The sequence below is a fragment of the Notolepis coatsorum genome, assembly GCF_963971535.1.
Source record: "Notolepis coatsorum genome assembly, chromosome: 7".
Lineage (NCBI taxonomy): Eukaryota > Metazoa > Chordata > Actinopteri > Aulopiformes > Paralepididae > Notolepis > Notolepis coatsorum.
This window is the reverse complement of record NC_140171.1, coordinates 73,454,610-73,480,442: the sequence shown is the minus strand read 5'-3', so window position 1 is coordinate 73,480,442 and position 25,833 is coordinate 73,454,610. Positions and strand designations below refer to the sequence as shown.

General features: G+C 41.1%; 1 protein-coding gene across 1 annotated transcript in view; it reads left to right on the top strand.

Moving 5' to 3' along the window:
• Positions 1-25,833, top strand: part of LOC311231680 (prominin-1-A-like) — a gene marked incomplete at its 5' end in the record, with an annotated part of 145,731 nt that overhangs the window by 36,630 nt on the left and 83,268 nt on the right. The window contains 3 exons of the mRNA XM_084318308.1: positions 20,920-20,981; positions 23,751-23,777; positions 25,252-25,457. Of these exons, the coding sequence (XP_084174434.1) occupies positions 20,920-20,981; positions 23,751-23,777; positions 25,252-25,457 (295 nt within the window). The remainder of the gene's footprint in view (positions 1-20,919; positions 20,982-23,750; positions 23,778-25,251; positions 25,458-25,833) is intronic.

Sequence of the window (25,833 nt, the reverse complement as noted above, 5' to 3'; positions counted from 1 at the left end):
TGTTCCATCATGTAGTTATGCCCTCTACTCAGCCCGATCTCGCTTAAAATACGTAAATAAAGTCCACAGGAAATGTATACGTAATATATTTATGTTTCGTATTGGCGAAAGTCCCCCCCAAAAACGGTGCAAAACAGCACAATCAGAAGTCGAACTAACAATGCTTATGGTGGGGGGCGACTGTGCTCACCACTAGACCAAGCCACCCACCGTGATACAAACACAGCAATACTATGATGATGGTTTGTTCACAATACTAAGCGAGATCGTGCTGCTCAAGACTACTGAGACACATTTTCTGATAGCCTCGCCCCAACCCTAAACCTAACCTTAATCACACTGTTACCATAACCTGTTAAGCTGTAAGGTCCCCCCCAATTGGGGGACCCTGCTTTTCTTTATCATAAATTGATCAATAGAGACCGTATCATTACCAATTATCATATCATGGGGTATTATTAGAAAGCCACACTCATTGGCTACAACCCTGTCCAAAAATGTTCGAGATCGCCAAATGATTGACGGAGCTAGAGCCCCGGGAGTTGGGGGTGGTAATGTGTACTTTGGCGCACGCCTCACATATCTGCATGTAACTCGAGAACCGCTTAACGGATTTTGTCACCTGAAAGGGCAATCGATAGGCAACAAATAGCACTTTAATTATATCTATATATTGTATTAAAAGAACACCCGAGCCGCTAGAAGTCGGCAAAGTGGCGTGTTGCGAATCGTCCTCATGAGGGTCCACATGTGGGCCCTTGGATGTTAAGAGGTTCATTTTGTGTTTTTTTTTCAAATATAGCCAAGAGTAAAGACCTTAACCCTATCAAAACAGCAGTCAAAGTGTATATTTTCATTTTTACCGATGTTTTATAAGATTTACCGAAAATAAGAATTTATCGAAAAAATGCTAATTATATCTCTTTATCGTAAAACTGTGAGTAAATTGTAATGAAAAAAATTATAATATAAATTATGATTTTTTTGCATCTGTGCCGGTGTTATTCATCATCATCATCATCATCATCTATGGACCTCAGTGAATGTATTCCCAGTGTCAGAAATATTGTGTCTATTACTAGGCTTGCTTAAATTGTGATGAAACAAAGGAGAATATTAATTATGATTTTTCTTTGCATCTTTAATAATAATAATAATAATACATCTATTTTATATAGCGCTTTTCCAGGTGCTCAAAGACGCTTTACATGGGCAGGAGAGACAAACTATGGCAAAACAAAAAACAGAACAAAAATAATACATGACAAAAATTAAATAAAATAACACCGACAGAATTAGAGGTCAAAAGCAAGATTGAGATCTTTGACACCATGCTAATAATGACCAAACATTAAAAACTGCCACCTCAGTTCAGTTCAGGTTCAGTACCTTCTTGAGATCATGTGTACAAAAAATTAAATAGAATGTGGTTTGTTACTTTACCTTTCTGTGAACATAAAAAAAAAACATGTCTCAATCTGATGAAAAATGCCGGAGCTATTTACATTATAAAAAAGTAACTGTACTAACAGTGGATTTCATTCAGTCTTTGCTGCCCTGTTACAGGCACCTGGTGGTAGGGATGGGTACCTTTCACATTTGAACCGGTACCGGTACCCAACGGTACCTTTTTTCGGTACTTTAGTCTCTAAAAATTGTATCTACCTACCTCAGTTGTAAAAAAGAAATCCAAACTTAATATTTAATAAATAAATAATGTATTATTATTACTTTATTATTATTTACATCTTACTGATGTAAAGTATTTTACAACTGATTAAACAAACAAACAATCTAGCACCAATGAACTACTCTGCTGCTGATTGAGTATTCAAGCAGTTATTTTCGCTCCACACTCACTGTGTGCTTCTCCCCCGCTTTGGAGAAGACCCGCTCTGCGGTATGTGTGTGGCTTGTTTACCGACGTCACATCCTCTCTACTCTTCTGTCCTGAGTTGTGCCGGCTTGCACTGTAGCCCTAGGAGCTAACGTTATGTCCGACGGTTAGCTAACGTCAGCTTAAGTCTAAGAACGTTAAACGGGTTACAAATATGTGAAACTATCGAAGGAGTTCCGACCGCTAAAAATAAAACCCACTGCGGCAGCTTGAGCACATAGCTAAAAACGTTTCGAGAGGAGTGGAAGTTTGGAGATAGACAGTAGTGTTTCAAGAGACTGGCTACAGTAATATGATGCTGGGAGCTGGGCTGTAGTGATCAGTTGTTCCGTGTGGCGCAAGTATGTAAAAAAGAAAAACAGAAACAACACGTTTGTCATCTGTAGTAAATAAATGAAGCTGGAATCCATTCGTGACCATGCACAGAGCAGAGCCAGTGTCCCATTGTGTCCCGGATTCAATCTCCTCTCCTCTAAAGACGCTCCGTGGCTAGGCTAACAGCCATGTCAGACAGAGCAGATGTGGAAACTGAGCTACACTTTCTAACAACCTGCCCACTACCAAGATAGATATCAGAGACATATACTCCCCAGTCCCCATGAATTGCAAACACCCAAAGAGAGTTTGAAAACATGTATTGTGCCTTAACGTGCAGTTTCGTTTTTGCGGTCAACAAAACGTGACGTCATCGGACTTTTTAATTCTTTGCGCATTGTACCGAAAGTTGGCACCGGCGGATCTCACGTGAATCGATACTCGGTAGTACCGACGTGTTTCAGTAGGTACCTTTAAAAGTACCAAATTCGGTACCCATCCCTACCTGGTGGTACTAAATTTAACTCTGCCACTGGAAAGAGTAGATATGGCCCGATCCATATGTAGAAGGGTGGATTATCCCTGCTTGTGGGAGTAGTAGTACACAGACACTGGGTAGTAGGATACTATAGAATTGGACCTATATGTACCCCAGTCTTTGGCCCGGAACGTCGTTCTGGAGGGCTTGCAGCAGGAGTGGATGGGGCCCAGGATTTACTAACCTGGGGACTGGTACTCTGGTCTCCCTCGCCTTCCAAGGCGGTCAGCAGTAGCTCCCCACACACTCTCACTTCCCCCAGTACCTCCGACAGCCCTCCCACACCCAGTGACTGTCAGTTCAATAGTATTATTGGGCTTCCCTTTAAGCAGTACCCTTCCTTGACCACCTGTATAGACCCTTCAAATGCTATTCTGTGAATGGGGTGTAAGGGTTAAAAAATTATGCAGTCACAATATTTTCCCAGGGGTTAGATTAGCAAATGGAAGAAACAGACACACACACAGTGCTCCCAATAAGGTCTACTTTGTATTGAAGCCTGGGCAGGTTATCAGTTACAGATAATACTTCAGATTTATTCATGGCACCGGGTGCTCTCACTGATAATGTAGGGGAAACATTGGGAATTCAAATAACAAGAATAATAAAATACCAAAAGAAAACCAAGTAAATGTGGGCCCACGTTACCAAAATAAAACCTACACTAAAGCCGGCTTAAATTGTTTGGGGTACCCCTTAGACACTGGTTGTTAGCGTTCACTTGAATGGACGTTGATGTGGATACACGAGGTACCGTTCGTACTTAGCCAAGATGGCGGACCCACTCTTATCACCACTCGTCCAGGTGACAAGATGGCGTCGGCAATCCCGCGAGCACAGCCAGCGGGCTGGGCGAACAGCATGGGCAGTGGTTAGCTGGAGGAGCGTGCTGTGATGGCGACCTCTGCTGGTGGGAAGAGGCGTCCTCTGTAACGTCTGGGGGACGTCCACTGCTGGCTGTTGCTTGCTGCTGTCGCGCGAACTGCTAATACTGTTGCTACCCTAAACACAGCTAAGCTTCGGGTCTGGATGCACCCTCCTGCTATATCGGTTGTACTACTAACGCGACGTGGCTGACTATACCACCGGTCTTCAGCGCCCGGTAGTCTACTGGAGTCAGACGGAGCCGTTAGCAGCATGCTAATACACCGCACACTTACTACTATAACCCGTTAACTATAGACGTTAGTCCCGTTAACTCTAGACGTTAGTCCTTCGTTCTGTATCGCTTACTCACACACTATCGCTGGTACTTCTAGGATAACCCGTCAACTAGCAAGTACTTCTTATCACCCGTTGCTCGTTCCAACGGGGCTCTCCTCATAACTTCTGCAACGGGGCTCTTCCAGAGCACACGCCCGCTGTGACTGCGACTGTTCACGGTCAAGTTCACTGCCGAAGAGAGCTTCCTGGTCCTCTCGCCCCCAGGTAACTCCCTCTTCCTCGTTGCTTTCCTCTCTCCTCCACTCCACCTGCTTCAATGTTATTGTTAGTGATCCATACTGAAGCCGGAGAAGAGTAGCACCTCACCTCGTCATTAGACTGGGCGAGCTATCCAAAGGAACACTGTTTATCACACTTTATACACACACAGGGAAAGTAACAGTTATTTAGCACTTCTGAATACTTAGTAGAATATTCAGGCTGCTACACATAGATGTATGATATGGCCATAATAAGGCCATTTATAGGCCTGATATTCTATATTCTATATTAATATTTCAAATGGCATGTATCCGGCTGGCAAAATGCAGTACTGTATCTACAAAACATTCTGTTTAAAGGTCCCATGCATTATAAATGGCCTTTTCCAGTGTTTAGCATTGTTTCCTAGCAATTGGGGATTATATCAATGTGGTGTCGTTAATTATCATATTGACTCATCAGTCTAGTCTTGAGTTCATGAGATATTCCTTCACTCAACTAAGCTGTTCTGATTTGACAGTTTTGCTGACGTGAATATAGCACTGATTTATGGTTGTAGCATAGTTTAACCCGACACTTCCTCAAACGGGTTTTGACAGTGAGGCAGAGAACGAGCGAGCGAGAGAGAGGGAGAGAGAGAGATAGAGAGGGAGAGAGAGAGAGGGACTGGCGGGACCGCGTGCAGAAGTGTGTGTAAAAATGTGTGTGAAAAATTATGCTTTTGAGTACTAAATATAAAACAATGCATGTCCACTTTAATCATCTTCCCTTTATTCATTTGCTTAGATTTTCTTGTACACGTGATCTCAAGAAGGTGCTGAAAGATGCAAAGAAAAATCATAATTTATATTCTCCTTTGTTTCATCACAATTTACTCAAGCCTAGTAACCGACATAATATTTCTGACACTGTGAATACATTCCATGAGATCCATAGTCCCTAGATACCAAGAAATATACAGGCCTACTGTATTGTATTGTACCCATTCTGCAATGTGTTAATAGAATTAGCATTCAATCAATCACCGTGCAGATTGATTGATTGAATGAAAGTTTTATTAACAGATTGCAGAATGGGTACAATACAGTACGGCTCAATACACACAATTGTTAAGGGGATGCAGACCAGAGAAAGACTTTCGTCTTGTTTACATCAAGATCCCCCATTTTCAATTCGTAGTGAATTGTAAGTAAGGGTGCAACTTGCTCCGTGCAATCCATTCTTTGTGGATCTATAGTCGGTCTGGTGTGAACGTGGACGCATCCAAGAAGTCCTCTTGCGCTTTGGTAGTTGGAATACTATGTTGATGTCACATGCATCACAACAAGCTGGCTAGCTCTGAGCTGTCTATCAAGCCATAACAAGAATTAATTCCATTCATGGAAATAAATAGGGTACAAATATGACAGTTGGTTTGTATGCCAGAAACCAAGCTACATTCACCAGTAACACACAGGAGCTTTGCCATATCGATTAGCGTTGTTTTGTTACTCAATATTTAGGCTACACATGCTGTCTTGTAGGCATAGAAACCACAAACCACAAACCATACAATGCAGGGAATCATCAGCATGGCATTCAGATTAAATCATGACAGCTAACTGAGATATTGAGTAACTATGCTAATCATGATTCATGTGTTTCTAATGTTTTGTTTGGATGTCAAATGGATATGGTAGCTAACCAGCTTAATTGGTGTTAGCTGCTTCATTACATTGATTGCCTATGCCAGGCATTGTTAGACTTGGTCTTGCTTGTCAACATATATATAAAAAAATATCAAAACCTACAATGCATTTCTCCTACAAACAAATTGGCTATAGTCCATTTAAACAACACCAGATTATAACTCATATCTGCAGCTTTTTCTTTGTTCAGTTCATCGTCATCATCATTGCAATGATGAACATGGACATTGTAATTATTCCTTGACTTGAGTGTAATAAGCAATGCGCATGCTCAGGGACTGTTCTGTGCTGTGCTACTGTACATCAATATATCGATAGAGTTAGTCGCCTTTTGAAGTACATTTTCTAATAACTACAATGCCCCTGTTTTTCATGATAATACATTGCGATATGGATTTCATGATTTCTGTGATTTTAGCATACTTCCTGGTTGAGAGCTCCTAAGGGTAAGAGAGAGTAGTAAGAGTAGCTACTGAGAAGTTCTTGTTCTATAAGATATTGAGTAGATTAAGGTGTTTGATACAGACTGAAAGCTTAATTAAGTATTTTAATTAGTTGAAATTAGGCTTTTAATATGTTGCACTGCTATGCAGTCACTGTTCTAATTTAAAACAACATGCCAAAATGGTTTGGTCAACTATGTCAACAGGATGATGTTGTCATAGGAGTGATTCTTTTGACCCTTTTTGTTTTGTCTATAAAGGAAAGGGAGTACATTGTGTTTTATGTGTGGAATACAGGATGAAGGTTGCAAAAGGCTGTGACCACACCTCTTAGTAATCCACAGGTCACAGCAGAGGATTGTGTTAGCCTATATTTAACCTTTAAGAAGGTTGCTCTGACTTAGGCTGCACAGCACAACAACTAGCTACCAGCTTGCAACCACGGTGCATGGCTTGGTGTAGGCTTTGGTAGTTTCACTGTGTGAAGGCCTTCTTCTGATGTTGCCCTGAAGTGTACATTAAGTTTCTCCCACTTTCACTGAATGAGCTAGCAGTTTAGTTAAACGTATAATGTAATCTGTAATGCAGTCAAAGAGCAACCTCTAGGCAAAAGAGCCTCACTTGGTATTTTGCTTTGTTTACTTTTTTTGTTTTGGTCTGACGTGTGGGTTTGAGTTTAGTAACTTATTATACTGTGGATTTCTCCAGACCTCTATGGGTAGAGCCTGAGGTGTGGACAGCAGTAGCAACTCCTCCCCTATACCCACTGAAATCCAATCCAGTACCATGTTGTCATCTTTTGTCACTGTTTGACGACATTACAGATTCTACCTTTAAAGGTTTATAGAGCAAACTAGTGGCTAGCCTATCCTATTTCCACCAGGAATACAGGCCAATGTGCTTTCTCCAGGGGAATAGCCTGCCCTTCACACAGGCAAAGATGACAGTTAAAATGAATTCTCAATGTTGAAAGCTATAACTAAGGTATAACACAGGCATTCTATTGCTTTCAATTAATACAACTGCCTTGGGTATATGTAGGCTATAAGCCAATAGTCCATAGCAGAAGTGTGTGTGTGTGTGTGTGTGTGTGTGTGTGTGTGTGTGTGTGTGTGTGTGTGTGTGTGTGTGTGTGTGTGTGTGTGTGTGTGTGTGTGTGTGTGTGTGTGTGTGTGTGTGTGTGTGTGTGTGTGTGTGTGTGTGTGTGTGTGTGTGTGTGTGTGTGTGTGTGTGTGTGTGTGTGTGTGTGTGTGTGTGTGTGTGTGAGTGAGGGGGGTGTCTTCAGTTCTAATTCTGTCAGTTCTAATTATTCTGGTTGTTTATCCCTCCATGTTGCTTTCCCTCCCAGTAGCTACCCAGTAGCTGGGTCACTGAGCTAAGCTGTCTCAGCTTAGCTACACTGGGTGGCTAATGCTAACTAAGTACCCGGCCAGCGTGTATATACCAAACCAAGCCGCATTTCTCGGAGACGCTCTCTGATAGGCCACTGACCCGTTTTGCCCAATCCGTGACGAGCTGTGTCTTTGCCCATTTCCTCGTCAAACAGCCTGCAAACTACCTGGCGTTCTATCGCCATGCTCTAAGACAAACTCTAACCTTAACCAACTTCGAAAGAGTGCCTAAGCTTAACCGTCGAAAGAACTTGCCGTCACGCTCTAAGACAAACTCTAACCTTAACCAACTTCGAAGAGTGACAAAGCTTAACCTGCCAATCAGAGAGCGTCTCCGAGAAATGCGGCTTGGTTTGGTATTCACCCGGCCATCATCAGGTGGTAAAGACACTTCTCAGATGTGCTTGTATGCTACATTAATCAGTGGCAACAAAGACCATTTCATAACTAATATGAATACCTAGTATGTTATTAGTATTTAGCATTGTGTAGTAGGCTAGTTGGCTGCCGTAGGTATTTCAAGAAGACAACACCATTGAGATAATTATCTATATGGCAGTGATACCCAACCACATTCCCGTACTTCATGTATAAATACTTAACCTCTTGAGCCCTAGCCCTATTTTCTGAAAATCCACCTAAAAATACATACCTAAGTAAATGGAAGATTGCTCCACTTCTACATGGTCCATTTGCATGTTCTTGGTATCCAGGGACATCTATGGATCTCAGTGAATGTATTCCCAGTGTCATAAATATTGTGTCTGTTACTAGGCTTCAGTAAATTGTAATGAACCAAAGGAGAATATCAATTATATTTATAATTTATTTTTTATTTTTTTATCTTTGGCGGTGAATAACACCATGCTAAAAATGACCAGACATGAAAAACTGCCACTGAGCCTGTTCAGCACCTTCTTGAGATCACGTGTACAAGAAATCTAAACAAATTAATAAAGGGAAGATGATTAAACAGAAGGTTTTGTAGATACACTACTGAATTCTGCCATCTGGACACATGCTATTTGAAATATTATTATAGAATATAGAATATCAGGCCTATAAATTACCTTATTATTATTATAGTCGCACATCTATGAATCGGGCCAAATCTCCTCTTTCAAACGGCAGAGTTCAATCTGGATTTAGTATCACCAGGCGTGCAGCAAGAACCGTGAATGAAATATACTGTAAGTACAGTTAGCTTTTTATTATGTAGATTCCTCCGCCATCTTTCATCAGATTGCAACGCCGTTTTTTGTTAGATGTTCACAGAAAGGTAGATAAACTAACTGTGTTCTAATTTATGCCAATAACATTCAGTTTGTGGTAGATAATCCCTAAAAATAAGATAAATAAAAAAGTTAATCCACAAGTCATTTGATTGACAGGAGCTGGCTTGAGCTGGGTAGTTCCAATGCCATTCCAAAGCCCTGGGTCTCCTCTCCTCATATGACTACAAACAAAATGGCGGTGCGCATTTCTTTTGATCGATATTCGCTAGTTTATGAATACATTTCCAAAACTCATATTTCACTAATAACACTTTAACCTATTGGTAAACAAACGTATTGCTGAAAATATACACTATGACTGCTGTTTTGACAGGGTTAGGGTCTTTACTCTTGGCTAGATTTGAAAAGGAAACGCAACATTAATTCATACAGTCTGTAGAGATGGATTCATGGCGTGATGTCATTTTGGGTCCGGTACCGGACCTGTCGGGCTTAAGAGGTTAAATCCATTTTTGCTTTCAGGGTATTACAAATGTTGTCCCTTAGGGGCAAACACACTTACTCCTAGGACATTCATTGACAATTTTACAGCCCAAAATACAAAAAATATAGTGTTTGTATTTTGGGCTGTAAAATTATAATGGTAGGTTTAAACGCGTTAAGCAGCATATTATTCTTTTTGTGAGGAAAGTGGAAGGAACACTTGATTTATGAATTTATACATATTGTGGTCTAAGACAGTCCAACAATATGAGTGAACATTAACAACTCTCTAAAAAACTACAGTGCTAAGACTCAGAACTCAACTCAGAACACAAAAAAATATCAGTCTAAAAAAACTGTCTCTCATTCATTATCTATGGAGCATTTCCAGACTGACTGTTTTACCTCTCTGGTTTCTGACATGGATCTGGTTCATGTTCACTTAACTTTCCTAAACCATGGAATAAATAACTTCTTCTTTATTTGGATGGTGTTTCCCTTTAATGGCCCTTCTACATCTAATGCCAGTGGAGACTGGATGTAGAAAGGAGAGTTGGAAGTATTAGTCGCTCCACAAGCAATAGGCCTACATTAAGCAAAAGTATACTGTGTACCAGAGGACAGTCCACTCCCCTTAGTAGCTCGTCTTTGTAGGCCCTTTTCACAGCATACATTTTCCCACAAAAGACTATCTATTCATTGTTCTAAATTTATGGTTACACATGTGTTCTATGTCAAATCAAAATGTCTGCTGTGAAAAGGTCCTATCATGACATTTGGAAGACTGAGGGGGAGACACAGGAGAGAAGGTTCTTAATTGAGGAGACAGAGTAGGGTAGACACAGGAGAGAAGGTTCTTAATTGAGACAGTAGGGAGGCTGACAGGGAGACCGAGTAGAGGAGACACATGAGATATGCTTCTTTATTGAGACAGTAGGAAGGCTGAGAGGGAGACAGAGTAGAGGAGACAGGAGATATGCTTCTTTATTGAGACAGTAGGAAGGCTGAGAGGGAGACAGAGTAGAGGAGACAGGAGATATGCTTCTTTATTGAGACAGTAGGAAGGCTGAGAGGGAGACAGAGTAGAGGAGACAGGAGATATGCTTCTTTATTGAGGCAGTAGGAAGGCTGAGAGGGAGACAGAGTAGAGGAGACAGGAGATATGCTTCTTTATTGAGACAGTAGGAAGGCTGAGAGGGAGACAGAGTAGGGGAGACACAGGAGAGAAGTTTTTTTTTTATTGAGAAGGCTGAGAGGGAGACAGAGTAGGGGAGACACAAAAGAGAATGTTCTTTATAAGGGCAGTAGGAAGGGTGATAAGGAGACAAAATAGGGCAGACACAGGAGCGAAGGTTCTTTATTGAGAAGGCTGAGAGGGAAACAGAGTATGGGAGACGCAGGATTGAAGGTTCTTTATTGACGGTATGAAGGCTGAGAGGGAGACAGAGTAGGGGAGACACAGGAAAGAAGATTCCTTATTGTTACAGTAGGAAGGCTGACAGTAAATGGAATGGACTGTATTTATATAATGCTTTGATCCAAAGTTCGTTACAACTTATGCCTCACATTCACCCATTCACTCACACATTCACACACCATGCAAGGTGCCAACCTGCTCATCAGGAGCAGTTAGGGGTTACGTTTTGAGAGACAAAAGCCTTCATAACTCAATGTACAACATGGTGTGTGTGTGTGTGTGTGTCTGTGTCTGTGTCTTTGTCTTTGTCTTTGTCTTTGTCTTTGTCTTACACAAGGCGGCTCACCGCCCCTCACGAGACCAGTACCACAGGCTCCATTCACCCCAATGGCAGATGTAGAGGTTTTCACCCAATATGGCTATTTATCTTCTTCACCATAGAAGGTGAGAGAAATATTGGACAGGTTGAAGGTGTTCTAAACATTCTGACACTGACTTTCCAGGAAGGCTTACAGTTGACTGACCCATATAAACAGATCAACAGGCACGCACTAGAGCTCCCCCCAAAAATGAATACATTACCAACAGTATTGTTTTTTTGTTTAGCTTTTTTCTATTTGAAGGTCAACATAAGGATTTTCATTAAAACAGAGGGACAGGGAGGTTTTTGACAGAGCACTGGAACGCCTTAGTTAACAGCCTCCAATTCCCCTAATGGGTAAGAGTTCACCTTTTGTGTTGTTAAATCAGTTAGATTAAAGAAAAATGGAATAAACTAGAAAGGTGCACTCAGTAGAGCAATCAATCTCCGCCAGGCGGTAGCCTATAAATACCTGCCTGCACACAGCAATCCTTTGGGGGGCCCATGTAGGGTTGCCACTGCATGCCGAAGACATTTATTTGTATTACTTTTTGTACTTGAAGTAATGAAACATGACATGACAGCCATCTTAAGCCACACAGCTCTTTCCCCAGAAGACCCTGCATCCTCTTTAGAGGACGTCCCGTCTCACGTTTCTTCACACAGGATGTTAGCCTGTACCTTCTGGCAGGGGGACTGCCAATGGAAATGAGCCCTTTTGGCAAAAATGTTGTGCATTTTTACACTTGTAAAATGTACGCTGTCCCCCTTGAACAAATAAAGTAAACCTAACCTAACGTTGTTGGGGCACGAGTCCAAGTAAAATCTCAAATCTTTGGTTACGTGTCCATGGTAAAGTCTATCTCTTTTTGGAATAATACGTCTTTAATCCGCTGTGCATCAGTTTAGAAATAACCCCTGTGTGCAACATGGTTATTTCTAGGAAATGCATTTTGTTTTGCATGTTGATGATCTCAAATGTATCGATTACCATTTCAGAAATCTATTGAATACAATGATTTTATGTATCCTTTATCTACATTAACAACAACAGGTAGCATAATGAGTAAAAGCCAAGATCAATTTCACAGGTGAAATTATATTTAATGAATTCTCTATCACTATGAAATAAATGGCAACCAATGCGTGATAGAGAAAAAAACATCAGGCAGAAATAGTAGGTGAGGCTTGAGAGAGTTGAATAGTTGCGTGCTCAATGCCTGAGAGTTAGGTAGGCTGTAGGCAATATCAAACCTTAAATACTAACCTGCAAACATAACACAATATTGAACAAAGAGATTTGCAGGGGAAATGTTTTTTTTCATACATAATATTTTATCAACGACAATAGGTTCACTATGGCATGTTGTAAACAGGTGCCAGAGATGCAGTGTAGTATCGCCCTCTGGCGTGCAAAAGGTCCTACTCTATACTTTATTTCTTTTTATTATTCTATTTATTTTTGGGCTTTCTGTATTTTTCACCCATCCCAATTTAGTCATTATGCCAATTCCCTTTCTGGTTGTTGCGCACATTGCCCCACTGTCGGCCTGGGGAGGGTGTAGAACTACCACATGCTGCCCTACTGTCAGTCTGGGGAGGGTGTAGAACTACCACGTGCCTCCTCCGATACATATGGAGTCGCCAGCCGCTGTGGAGTCGCCAGCGAGGAGTTTCACTGGGGTAACGTAACGCGTGCAGAGGTTCACGCTATTTCCCCCAGATCTCCTCCCTGCTGAACAGCCGACCGACCAGTAGGAGTCGCATTTTACAACGACCAGGACACATACCGCACTGGCTTCCCACCCGCTAACACTGCCAATTGTGTTAGTAGGGACGACTGAGCGGAGCTAAGTTAACAATATACTCATTATCACCATACATAACGCTTATATTGAAACACGTTGACATTAGGGCCGTTCTTTCAACCTAAAAGTGCACTTTCTTCAACTTCGAACCTAAATTCCTTAGCGACCCGTGTTGCCAAAGTAAACAAATCAGCACGCACATTCGAGACACACACATGAAACGAGTCATACGGAACAAATAACGTATATATAACGTATATAATAACGTATTGGTTAAGTGATAATCAAAACCCAGCTTAAGCCGTTAAACCCCTGTAGTGAATCGCGAAGCCAATACGCACACACACACAGTCGAACTGGAACGCTTTACCAAACATACACTCCCGGCATTCATAACTCGTACGTTCATCTTCCATACGCTTAAAGGGGAACTCCACTTTTTTTGGAAATTAGCTTATTTAACATCTTCCCTGGAGTTAGACAAGAAGATGCATACCTTTTTTGTCTCTGTGCGTGCATTTTAGCTTTGGGAATAGACGCTCCGTTAGCATAGCTTAGCTTCATCACTGGAAGTGAGGCAGGACAGTAGCCTTACAGTGCCTTACAGTGTATTGCAAGGTCTGACATTGACCAAACTTGATATGCATGACCTTGGTGGGCTCTAGGTCAACTCCTGAAAAGGGGGTCAATGTCAGACTTTGCAATCAAAAGTTAGGGGGCTAATAACCCTTGCCATAATTTCAGTGCGCCCCTAACTTTTGATTGCAAGGTCTGACATTGACCCCCTTTTCAGGAGTTGACCTAGAGCCCACCAAGGTCATGCATATCAAGTTTGGTCAATGTCAGACCTTGCAATACACTGTAAGGCACTGTAAGGCTACTGTCCTGCCTCACTTCCAGTGATGAAGCTAAGCTATGCTAACGGAGCGTCTATTCCCAAAGCTAAAATGCACGCACAGAGACAAAAAAGGTATGCATCTTCTTGTCTAACTCCAGGGAAGATGTTAAATAAGCTAATTTCCAAAAAAAGTGGAGTTCCCCTTTAACCATAACATAACTTACTTACCGGTACCCAAACAACGTGTCCCGAGTCCACATTCCCCTTTGACTGACCGGTAGATGTTTGGTACATACCAATATTAAAAACACAAGCTCGGCAGCTTGAGCGACATAATAAATACACGTGTGAGAATAATTAAAAAGGGGAAAAACGAATCTAAAACGCTCCACTTGAGGTGGAGGTTTAAATGACAAAACCCAAAACCCCATTGATGGCTGTGTGAATGAGATAGACATTAGGGTATCAGCCAATGGGAACCCCCATGGGGGAGGTCAAAGGGGGTTTGTGTAAACAGAGTAGCCCTGCCTGAATCCCTTGGGATTCCAGGTAGGGGATATGGGCTCAAATCCGAGTGTCATATATATTGTACCTTAGAGGACTTTATATAAGATGCACAGGTAGGTGTCAGCACCTGTGCCAATACCCCCTCATCTCTATTAATCTACATGCAAGCTAGAGTGAGTCCATATAGAACCCAGTCAGGTGAATCTAGTCCACAGGTCGGCAATAGGCGGCCCGCGGGCCGAAATTGGCCCGCCAGCAATAATATCTGGCCCCTCAGATTATTAAAAAAATTATAAAAAAATATCAGACCAACTAGGCTAGGCTATATGTTAGCTATAATGTCCAAATAGAGAAACTACCACCACCTAAAGAATGCTTATACTTTGTTTTATCCATGTTGAGAGTGAATAACGGGTAGGCAGCGAGGTGCAATGTAGCGCTTGCTCAACATGAAAAAAGTTGGTGGACAGCGCCTGGTGCTGAAATAACAAACAAGCAATGTGGTGTGAAATTAAAACACTAGTTCATTAAGTCATTCAAACTTTATCTTTACTTATATGACTGTGACGGCACCACACATGTGAACAGTAACAATGCAATTAAACTGAAGTCAAATCAGAGCAAAAAAAGCTGAATCCGCTTCAAGAAGATGCGCTACATTAGGTATATAAGGAATTACAACAAGACATTTGTTAACTAAATAAAAAATACAATTAGGCTTTTAACCCTCTAAAGCTGGGTGCAATACTAGACATGTTTTGTAAAACATTAAATATCTTTTGATCTGTTTGTGATAAAGACTTTCTTTATTGTATCGGAATCGATTTTCATCTTAAAATGTTGTGCATCTCCGAGAATGCGTGGATGTAAAGCATAGAATCTTGAAATATCTAGATTGGTTGTTTTTGTGAGGGCTGGGTAGGACTGCATGCTGCCCAACGAGGGGGTGTGCCGAACTTTCTTCCTCACGCACCTGTGAGTGGTTGGCAATCGGCTCCTTGGGAGAGTATTAGTACTGCTGGTTGCCTTCCACTCCTTGCCAGGTCGTCTCTGTACACTACCACCTATCGCCGTTTCCTGGAGTGGGTCATCGTCTTCGCTCTCTAGACTTCCACGGGAGGATCCCTATGTTCCCACTTCAGATGTCATGCCATTCTGTATGCTACCATCAACCACTGCGTCTCTGGGGTGAGACGTCGTGCCATCTACTGCCCTACTCTCTCCGTGGGCCTCGTTCCTGGTGTGGGACATCGTCATCGCTCTCAATGTTTCCACGAGAGGATTCCTATGATCTCACTCCTTTTTCGTGGGTCCCGTTTGCTGAGTTGCACGTCGGCAGTGTTCTGTGGTGTGAGGCATCGTCATCGCTCTCTAGGCTTCCACGGAAGGATGCCTATGTTTCTCACTCCGTTTTTCATGGACCCCGTTTGCTGTGCAGCCTGTCGGAAAGTGTTCTGGTGAGTCTGAACAGGACCAGACTCAGAACTTTCATTTCATTCATGGACTCTAGAAGATTCACCTGTGTATTTTGAGTTCTCCCTTTTTTTTGTGTGAATAAATTATGCCCTTGTTTTGGCTAACTCTGATTACCTGTCTGTGTCGTGCAATTGGGGTCGCATTACAATCCTTAACAGTTTTCTCTGGACTGCATCTAATCCTCTGACAAAGGTATAATGTTCAGTGCAAATGTGTATGTCGTTTACAGTTTATTATGTCACCTATCAGGGCATGTGAGCGGTGCGGCGCGGGGAGCGGAGTGGGTGGTGGTTTTGAAGTGAGCGGCGGAGTGGGTTTTAAAATGGGTCGGCACGACTTCCGGAGCGAGAGTTCTCCTCCGCTCCAATCCGCTCTGGGCCGCTCACAGTGGTTTAACACTGATGTAATATACATGTAGTACAATGCCAATGCCAGGTGGCGATGTAGAAACATGAAGGCCATTTTCAACCAATGAGAAGGGTGAACAGTCACTCACATCCTGCTAGACCAAAGTATATTCCACCATTGTTGTTGTGGTTAGCTTACATGCTAACGTGAATGGCAGCGACCATAGCATTGTGGCTAGGCTAGCTACCATCGCTTAGTAGAGCTAGTTGAATGGATATTACGTTATTTAACATTGCAGACAGGGTACAATTACAATACGGCTCAATACAAACAATTGTTAAGAGGCCCAGGGGGTGTAGACTGTTGTAGTTTGGTCAAATCAAGCTAATTTACATCATGCTCCAAAAAATGTTAAAATTCTGCCGATCGAGCTGTCGAGCGATGTGGAGCGGGGAGCGCTTGATTCGTAAATGAAGGCGAGCGGAGAGCGACTTGGGGGCGGGGTCAACATGAGCGATTAGCGGAGCGGAACAAGCCGTCTAGAGCGAAGAGCGGATTTCTCGCCCGCGCCGATCCGCTCACATGCCCTGTCACCTATGCAGCTAGCTCAGCGTCTAATTCCATGCATCCTGGAACCACCCGCCCACCCTCAGCAGACACAGCGCCGGTGTGTCACCACTACCTACACGTGTCTCAGTCGTTGGTCGTTCCCCAGGGCTTTGTCCTGTTCTCCGCTTCCCGGTAGCCATCAGCTTCCCTTTTCAGCCTCCTCTCAGCCAACTCCCTTACCGCTGTCCTCGGCTTTGCTCTCCCTCTCTGCCAGGCCACTCAGAAGACTGTGCAGCCCTTAGTCTTGATGTTCAGACACAAACCAGAATCTCCCAAGTTTATCTTCTCACCCATTCTGACAGAACTGGATAGGCCTATTTTCCCCTTTTAATACAGGCTGGTTGGAGTGCCTGAAACCTGCCCTTCAACCCATGATTGTATTATTATCAAGTGTAAAATGTCTCATTCACAGAGAATGGACCAGCTAGCCTAGCTGTTGGCCAAAAACACCTCTTCCGGAGTTTTAAGCTAGGCTAGTGGTCCATATCTGCTTCCATTCATTTGTGCTAAGCTAGGCTAACTTGCAGCTTGATTGATTGATTGATTGAAAACTTTAACAGATTGCAGAATGGGTACAATACAGTACAGCTCAATACACACAATTGTTAAGGGGATGCAGACCAGAGAAAGACTTTCGTCTTGTTTACATCAGGGTCCCCCATTTTCAATTCATCAGGACATATATGACATACATGACATACAGATAGTCAGTACTGCTACATCTATACATTTATGACATACCAGATTTGCAAATACAGTACTGTTTGTGATACAGAAGGAGTCAAGAAAAGGGAGTATATACATTTAACGTAGAAACTGTACATTGGAGGAGGTTGGGTGGGGGGGGTTGGGTACATTGGGATATTGACAACCATACTGGGTAATTTACATTGGAGGTGGTTGGGGGGGGGGGCACACTGTATAAACAAGCAAAACTGTACATTGAGGGGGGGGGGGGGGAGACACTGTACAAACAAACAAAATTGTACATTGGACTATTGACAGTACCATACTAGGTAAATGACTGTACATTGGAGGGGGTTGGGTTAGGATATTTACAGGGGCCAGTGTTGAATTGCAGTCTCCCGTAGGTGTCCCTTGAGAGAGGTTTTGAAAGTGGCTCGTTCAAGTTCAAGTTCTTTAATAGTTGTCATACAGAAGTACAGAATACTTTCATACAAAATGCTTCTTACTGTTACGCTCCAGAGACTGTGCTAGACAAGATAGTATCAAATAACATAATAACATAATATAGCATGAATTTAGAAGAAGAAAATGAGGTCACAGTGTTCGGTATAGACATATGTACAATGTTCTGAGTTACCATATAATATACAATACACAATACTATGCAGTGTACTAATGTACAGTACTATCTAGTGCAAAGCAGAAATGGGATGAGGTACAATTTTAGTTACAATTTACAGTAAGGTGTACGAGTTGTAGTGCAATCCTTCATCCATAAATATAAAGTGTGGGGAGTGGGTGCTACAGTGTGTTTGTTTAAAGTGGGTGTGTGCTATAAAGTGTGTGGAGTGGGTGCTACAGTGTTTGTTTAAAGTGAGTGTGTGCGTGTGGATGTGTGTGCTATGTGCGTTTGGTGGTTGTTGTTGTGTAGTGTTCATTCATTGTTCGTTTAGCAGCCTGATGGCCTGGGGATAGAAGCTTCTTCTGAGTCTTTCTGTGCTCGCCTTGAGACTCCGGTATCGCTTGCCTGACCGCAGCAGTTCAAAGAGGCAGTTGTTCGGGTGACTGGAGTCTTTAATGATTCTCTTAGCCTTGCCCTTGCAACGCTTGTAGTAAATGTTCTGGAGGGTGGGGAGCCCCCCTCCAATTGTGCGTTCGGCTGAACGTGTCACTCTTTGTAGTCTGCTTCGGTCTTGTGCAGTGCTATTCCCAAACCAGGAGGTGATGTTGCCGGTCAAGATGCTCTCTATTGTACATGAGTAGAAGTTCTTAAGGATCTTCTGGCTGACTTGGAACTTCCTTAGGCGCCTGAGGAAGTAGAGGCGTTGTCGTGCCTTCTTCACAACACTGTCAATGTGTGTGGTCCATGTCAAGTCCTCGGATATGTAGGCTCCGAGGTACTTAAAGCTGTTGACTCTCTCAACCGGTGCCCCGTCGATGCTGAGGGGGCTGTAGTCCTTGACCCCCGACCTCCTGAAGTCCACAATCATCTCCTTTGTTTTGCTGACGTTCAGGGAGAGGCTGTTTTCCTGGCACCATCCCGCCAGGACCTTGACCTCTTCCAGGTAGGCCCTCTCGTCGTTGGCAGAGATCAGGCCCACCACCACTGTGTCGTCAGCTAATTTGACGATTGTATTGCAAGTGGGATATATCAAGTGGGTAGTGATCCACATTCCTTTACAGCTTTGGGTAGGGCGTTCCACATTGATGTGGCATAATTGCGAAACGTGTTTAGTCCCTTATTTGAGCCGAATCTGGGTTTAACATGATTTGTTTTGTATAGCTTTCTACTGAACGCACAGAGAGGACATTTGTACGTTTCTATCTTCTTGTCTGACTCAGGAGAAGACTCATTTCCCATGATGTTGGCGTGTTCCTTTAAGATAATAATAATAATAATAATAATAACTTTATTTGTATAGCACTTTTCATACAGAGGTTGCAGTGCTTGAAGTTGAAGTGCTTCACAACAGTAAAAAATACAGGCATAAGCGGGCATAAAAAAGATAGACAGGTAGCAAGGTATGGCAAATCACAGTGTTTCACATTAGGATCTAGCATCCCAATAGGCTCTCCGCTTACAGTTTTCAGTAATACAAATAATAAAAATTGTTTAAAATGATTCAGTTTAAAAATAGTCTAAAAATTATAAAATAGAACGGACATAAAAAATACAGGCATGAGCGAGCATAGCAAGGTATGGTAAATCACAGTGTTTCACATTAGGATCTAGCATCCTAATAGGCTCTCTATTCAGTAATACAAATAATCACAGTGTTTCACATTTGGAAAAATAGTCATTAGTAAGAAGTAAAAAGTGCGATAACCGACACATGAATTTGATAGGCAGTGTATAAGAGTAGGCAGGGTAAGAATAGTGCAGGTAAGTACAAGTTGTGTCAGGATATCCCTGATGTTTCCTCTTGCCACTAGGTGGTAGCAGATATCTATCAGTGAAATGCCTGAGCAAAGAGATAGGTTTTAAGCTGTCTTTTAAAGATGTCTAGCGAGTTGGCTTCTCTCATGTTTTGGGGTAGTTTGTTCCATAGTTTTGGGGCATAGTTGATAAAGGCTGCATTACCGATCCTCTTTTGACTGCTTCTGGGAGCCTCTAGTAGTCCAGCAGCTGATGATCGCAGTGTTCTTGCTGGTGTGTAATTTATTAGAGTGTTGGCGATGTAGCTAGGTCCCTGTCCATTTAGAGCTTTGTATGTAAGGAGAAGGACCTTAAAGTCAATTCTAAATGTTACAGGAAGCCAGTGTAAAGCAGCTAAGACTGGACTAATGTGCTCTCTCCTTTTGGTTCTAGTTAGCAGTCGGGCTGCAGAGTTTTGGATTAGCTGAAGCCTCTCTGTGGTTTTCTTAGGGAGACCTGTGAAAAGTGCATTACAGTAGTCTAACCGGCTAGATATGAATGCATGAATTAGCTTCTCAGCATCGTTCTGATTAATAAATGGTCGTACTTTTGCTATATTTCTGAGATGGAAGAACGATGTTTTTGTCACTTTGCTAATATGAGAATTGAAGTTCAGTTCTGAATCTATGATAACCCTGAGACTAGTGACCTCAGAGTTGATCCAAGGGGTTAGTCCGCCCAGGTTCTTTATTAATGTTTCTTTTTTAGTTTTGGAGCCGATAATTAGAATTTCAGTTTTGTTCTCGTTTAGTTTCAGGAAGTTCTTACTCATCCATTTATTTATTGCCAGTAAGCAGTCTGTAATGGAGTTAATCGCTGTATCATTTGGTTCAGCAGATATGTACAGTTGTGTATCATCCGCATAGCTATGGAAATCTACATTATGTTAAGATAACATTAGCTACCAAATAAATCTGATAATACTCGATAATGAGTTTTACTTGCATATCAGCATATCTATTGCAGTAGCCTATGTGTAACTTTTTTAAATGATGGAATCAAAGTCTTCAACATTTTTGTGTCTGGTTTTTTCTCAGATATGATAGTCGGTGTCATACAGCAGAACATGGGAGGAATCAAATTGGAGGAATGGAGGAAGGTAAGCATGGTGTGCAATGTGTGTGATGCCAAATTGTGTGTAAATCAACCCTTTCAGCTGTGAGGTCTTTTTGGAATAAAAAAGTAGATTTCTACCATTCTATAGTTTTTTTTCAATGGAGGCCTTGCACAGAATGTTTATAATGTCCAATTGCCTTCCATAGACCATTGCACTTCCGCGTTACATTGAGCTCATGGAGGAGAGAGCGGGGGGAGAAAATTAATGAATGTGGATGAGAGCCTTGACATTAAGTGCTTGTAGGTACGGCTGTGGGGGTGCTGGTCTATGTTGGAAGAAAAAACGGTTTCAAATCAACTGTTGCCATGTGTAATTTTTATATAATTTTTGTTGATGTAAATACTGTATATATTTATATATAAAAAAATTATAATAGGGGGCGCTCCAGTAGCACACCATGTACCGCGCTGCGCCGCGGATCGGCCGACCCGAGTTCGATTCCCGGACCCGCCGTTATTTGCCGAATGTCTTCCCCTGCTCTCTCTCCTGTTTCACCCTCATTGCATCTGTCGGTCATGTCTGACCAGGAAAAGCGATAAACGCTAAAAAAGAAATCTTAAAAAAAAAAAAAAAAATATATATATATATATATATATATATATATATATATATATATATATATATATATATATATATATATAATAATAATAATAATTTGGTGTTTTACTGGATCTGGATTCTTGTTTCAAAGCTATAAATTGTGATTCATAATCAAATGTTCCTTTAATTTGGTCATTATTTCTCTTGTTTTAATTTTCAGGAACATTCTTAGCTTTGAAACAAGAATGCTGTGATTATGTATCACACTGGGCCCTTCACCAGTTGATTTATTTTGCACATAACTCATATCCCAAAACTCTGTTGTATTGTGTTAATTACAGCTCAATGAAATTATGGGGATGAATAGATAGCAATGGGGACTCCATTAGGGATAGCTATTTTTCTTCATTTAATTTACCTATAATTAACACAATGCAATGATTCAGTGTCCTCCGATGGAGGACATATTCAAAGTCTCTCAATAACTGTCAAACTAAATTAAATGTGTGCAAATGATTTAGAGCTTTAGGATATGAGTTATGTGCAACATAAATCAGCATTGTTTTCTGGTGAAGAGCCCCTTTAACTCAATCAACGCCAGAGGTCGCTGTGTACCGTGTGGTAAGAAGGCCACCGCTTTAAAGAATAGGGATACATGGCGGTGTTTGCAGGGCTCAAACTATATTAAATATCATAGCTATGGATATAATACTATTGCCCATTTGACATCGAGTATCTATCGTTCAATTTGTTAAAAAAAAAAGAATAAAGAAATTCATCCATACATTCCCGTTTTATACTGTGGTGAATATGAGTATAGTTTTAGAGTAATCCTGTCTAATCCCAGAAAACGCCGCTATGCAGCATTTAGTGCATTTCACTAAAAACACACACATTACACACATAAGTTTGGATCGCGGGGAAGGGATTCTTAGATCAACGCAAGATTGATACCATATAGCCCTTACCTTGACTAGGATGTACTCCAAAAAGAATATTCCAATTATCTGATCGCCATTCCAAGTATTGATGTCGATCGTGTTGCCAACATAATCCACCAAAGAACATGAACCGGGAGTGCTTGATTCTCCTCAATCCATGTGTTATAAACGTTTGTCCTGCCCAACAAGGAAAACCCTGCCTGGACTTTTTAGATCGACACACAGCCCAAGCCAGAGAGTTTCAAAGGTGGCGGTATTGGACGTTTGCGATCTCAGACTCATTCCCAATGATAACACAGGCTCCCTCGATGGATTATGAATGGGAATATCGAATAAAAGAAATAACAATAGAAAACCTGACTTTTCTTGGATTTGGCACTCAACCGTCGGCGAGTTAACCCGACTTTATTCGTGAGTGTTGTCCAATGAGTTAATGTGTGATACAACTGCTTTGATGTGGACATAATGTATATGCAAAACTGTATAAAGCATTGTGCTATGTGTGAGATTATGTGCAGAATAAATCAGCATTTTTCTTTGATGAAGTATCCTTTTAAGAATCACAATATGAAGCTACTATGGCCAAAGTATTATCATGCTAGGAGCTTTCTTGGTATCGCCAGCCTAGTTACATATGGACCTATTAACCTCTAACCAGCCCCATTTCTCTAATATTTATACTGTATGTGACCTTACTTATGACACATTGGGGCCTCTGCTTCTCTCTCTTATGAATCAGAATCAGAATCAGAAAGGTCTTTATTGCCAAGCAGTTTTCACATACAAGGAATTAGCTTTTGGTCGTTCGTTAACGGACAGACAATAACGGACAGATAATAAAATAAAAAGGTGGAGTAAAATAAAATGAAATATGAACTAAGTTAAGATAGAAGTACAATAAAATAGAATATAATTATGAAATAAAATATAGGCCAGGGCTGCACAACTGTAAATAAATAGGTTGAATAAAATAAAATGGGATATGAAGTCAATTAAATATAGCACAATAGAATATAGTACAATTATAATTAAAAATAAGAATAGGCCAGGGCTGTACAACTGTGCAAGATGTGGTCAACTATATACACTAATTAGAATAAAAATAACAATACAGTGGGATGGGATAATTAGCAGGGCTGTGCAATTGGGCAGTTATGTGCAAAGAGTCTCCGTTTGGACATTGAAAGTCTGCTATCTCCTAAGCTGTTGGCTGTGATACTGACCCTGTTTTGTCTGTCTCTCCATGTGTGCACGTGTGCTGCTGTTACAGCCAGACAACGTCGTCTTATTGCTACAGGTAAAGTCGTCACCATAAACACCCTTCATGGCCTCACACTAAATCAGCACTCACAAAACATTACAGAAATGTCTCAAAAGATGTAAGTAGTGGAATGTATGGATTTAGTGTTCTTGCTAAGAAAACACCGGTACACAGGTACCAAGTGATTTGGATTGACTTGACCTAACCCTAACTGCAAATAATAAACATTTATGATATAATTAATTAATGAAAAAAGGAAAATAATAATTGTATGTAATCTTCTTTTTTCTCTCTCTTCTAATTGCCATCTCTATATTACTATTGTACTTTCTCGTTTGTTTTATTTATACATAATGACATTATCTTATAGTTTCAGTTAAGCTATTTTTTTTTTTTTTCACTTGTTGAATTTGTTGTATGAATTGAATTTATAGTTAATTCATAGAAATTAATCACATTTTAATCACAGATCAATATTTGATGCGAAAAGCAAAAAAATTCTTTAATTTTGGTATACGAGTGAATCAATGAATATACATTATACATATATTTAAGCAGCAAAATCCTGTATTAGCTACTACACAGACCAACAGATCAATGCAATTTTTAACAAAGTGCAGCAATTTTAGGAATAATATATATATAGCACAAAGGACCTTTTGTAAACTCAAGCACTTTCGAGGTAAAAGTAAAACGCAGTACTTTCAAGTACATTCCAGAACAGTTGACCATTGGAAAAAAAAATCTTGATTGATCTCTACACACATGAGTGCATGCTTACCAACTGTCAGTCTGCAACACTACTATCACCGACATCTAAGAAGGGAGATCCCCCCTTTAATGGCCCTTCTAAGGTTTCTCTCCTCCACACTGCCTGTGGTGCATTTTTCCCTATTGTTAGGTTTTAGTGAGTTTTTCCTTCCCTTTGCGCGGGATATGTCTGGGAGTGTTCGCATTGCATTCATTTATTTGCATTTATTTAAAATTTGTTGGACCTTATGGTGTTCTTATTTTGTTCTTGACTTATTGTTATGTTTCTTCTTGACTTGTTTAAAGAAGACTTGTCCGGCCCATGGGGACATTAACGTGTGTTGTCGGGCCTTACAAATACATTTGATTTGATTTGATTTGATCTCAATTATTTTTTTTTTCTTTTTTTTTTTTTTTTTTTACAAACCAGACTAAGAAAAAAAGTTATTTGCGATTTATTATACTTCATACTTATAGCACATGCATGAGTCTGGTCTCCTTTGAAAGGTAACATTCTTACACAATAAAGAAAAATCATCATGCGATTAAATGCATCAATTTTTTTTACTTTTAATTATTTCTGGAGTTAATTAATGCGATAAAGTCCCAGCCCTAATTATTATATATATTGTATTTTTTTTATTTGTCTTTCTTCAATCTGCAAAATAAATAAATAGAAGAAATATAAAAACATATACACAAACTACCACCACACACCACCGAATCATGTCAAGTCTTCATCCTCTCCTCCACCCTGCAGGGGATCCACTATGAGGCAGGTTTTCTGACATGTGCGTCTGTCGGGATCGCCTTCCTGTTGCTCACGCCTGTCGTCGCGGTGTGTTTCTGCGGGTGTCGCTGCTGTGAGAACTGCGGCGGGGAGATGCACCAGAGGCAGAGGAAGAACGTAGACTGTCAGCGAGGCGTCTACTCCGCCTCGCTCATAGCCACCTCCATCTTCATCACGTGAGTCAATGATGTCTGAAGCCCGTGTCTGTAATCCATTCATATTATACTAATCATAACACATTAGAATTCAACCATAATGCTTCACAAGTACAGTTATAATCATGCATATTTTATTTTAATAGATTTGTATCATTGTCCATTGTCATAAAAAGGGCATCCAAAATCATCAACTGCAAACTCCCCACCCTGGACTCCATACACAAACATCACACCATCACACGCGCAAACAAAATCATTAGTGACCCCCTGCACCCAGCTCATCACCTCTTCCAACACCTCCCCTCTGGTAGGAGGTTTAGGTCACTAGGTAGTCGTACTGTGAGGTTCAATAATAGTTTCTTCCCCAAGGCCATACAACTGCTCAACTCCAACT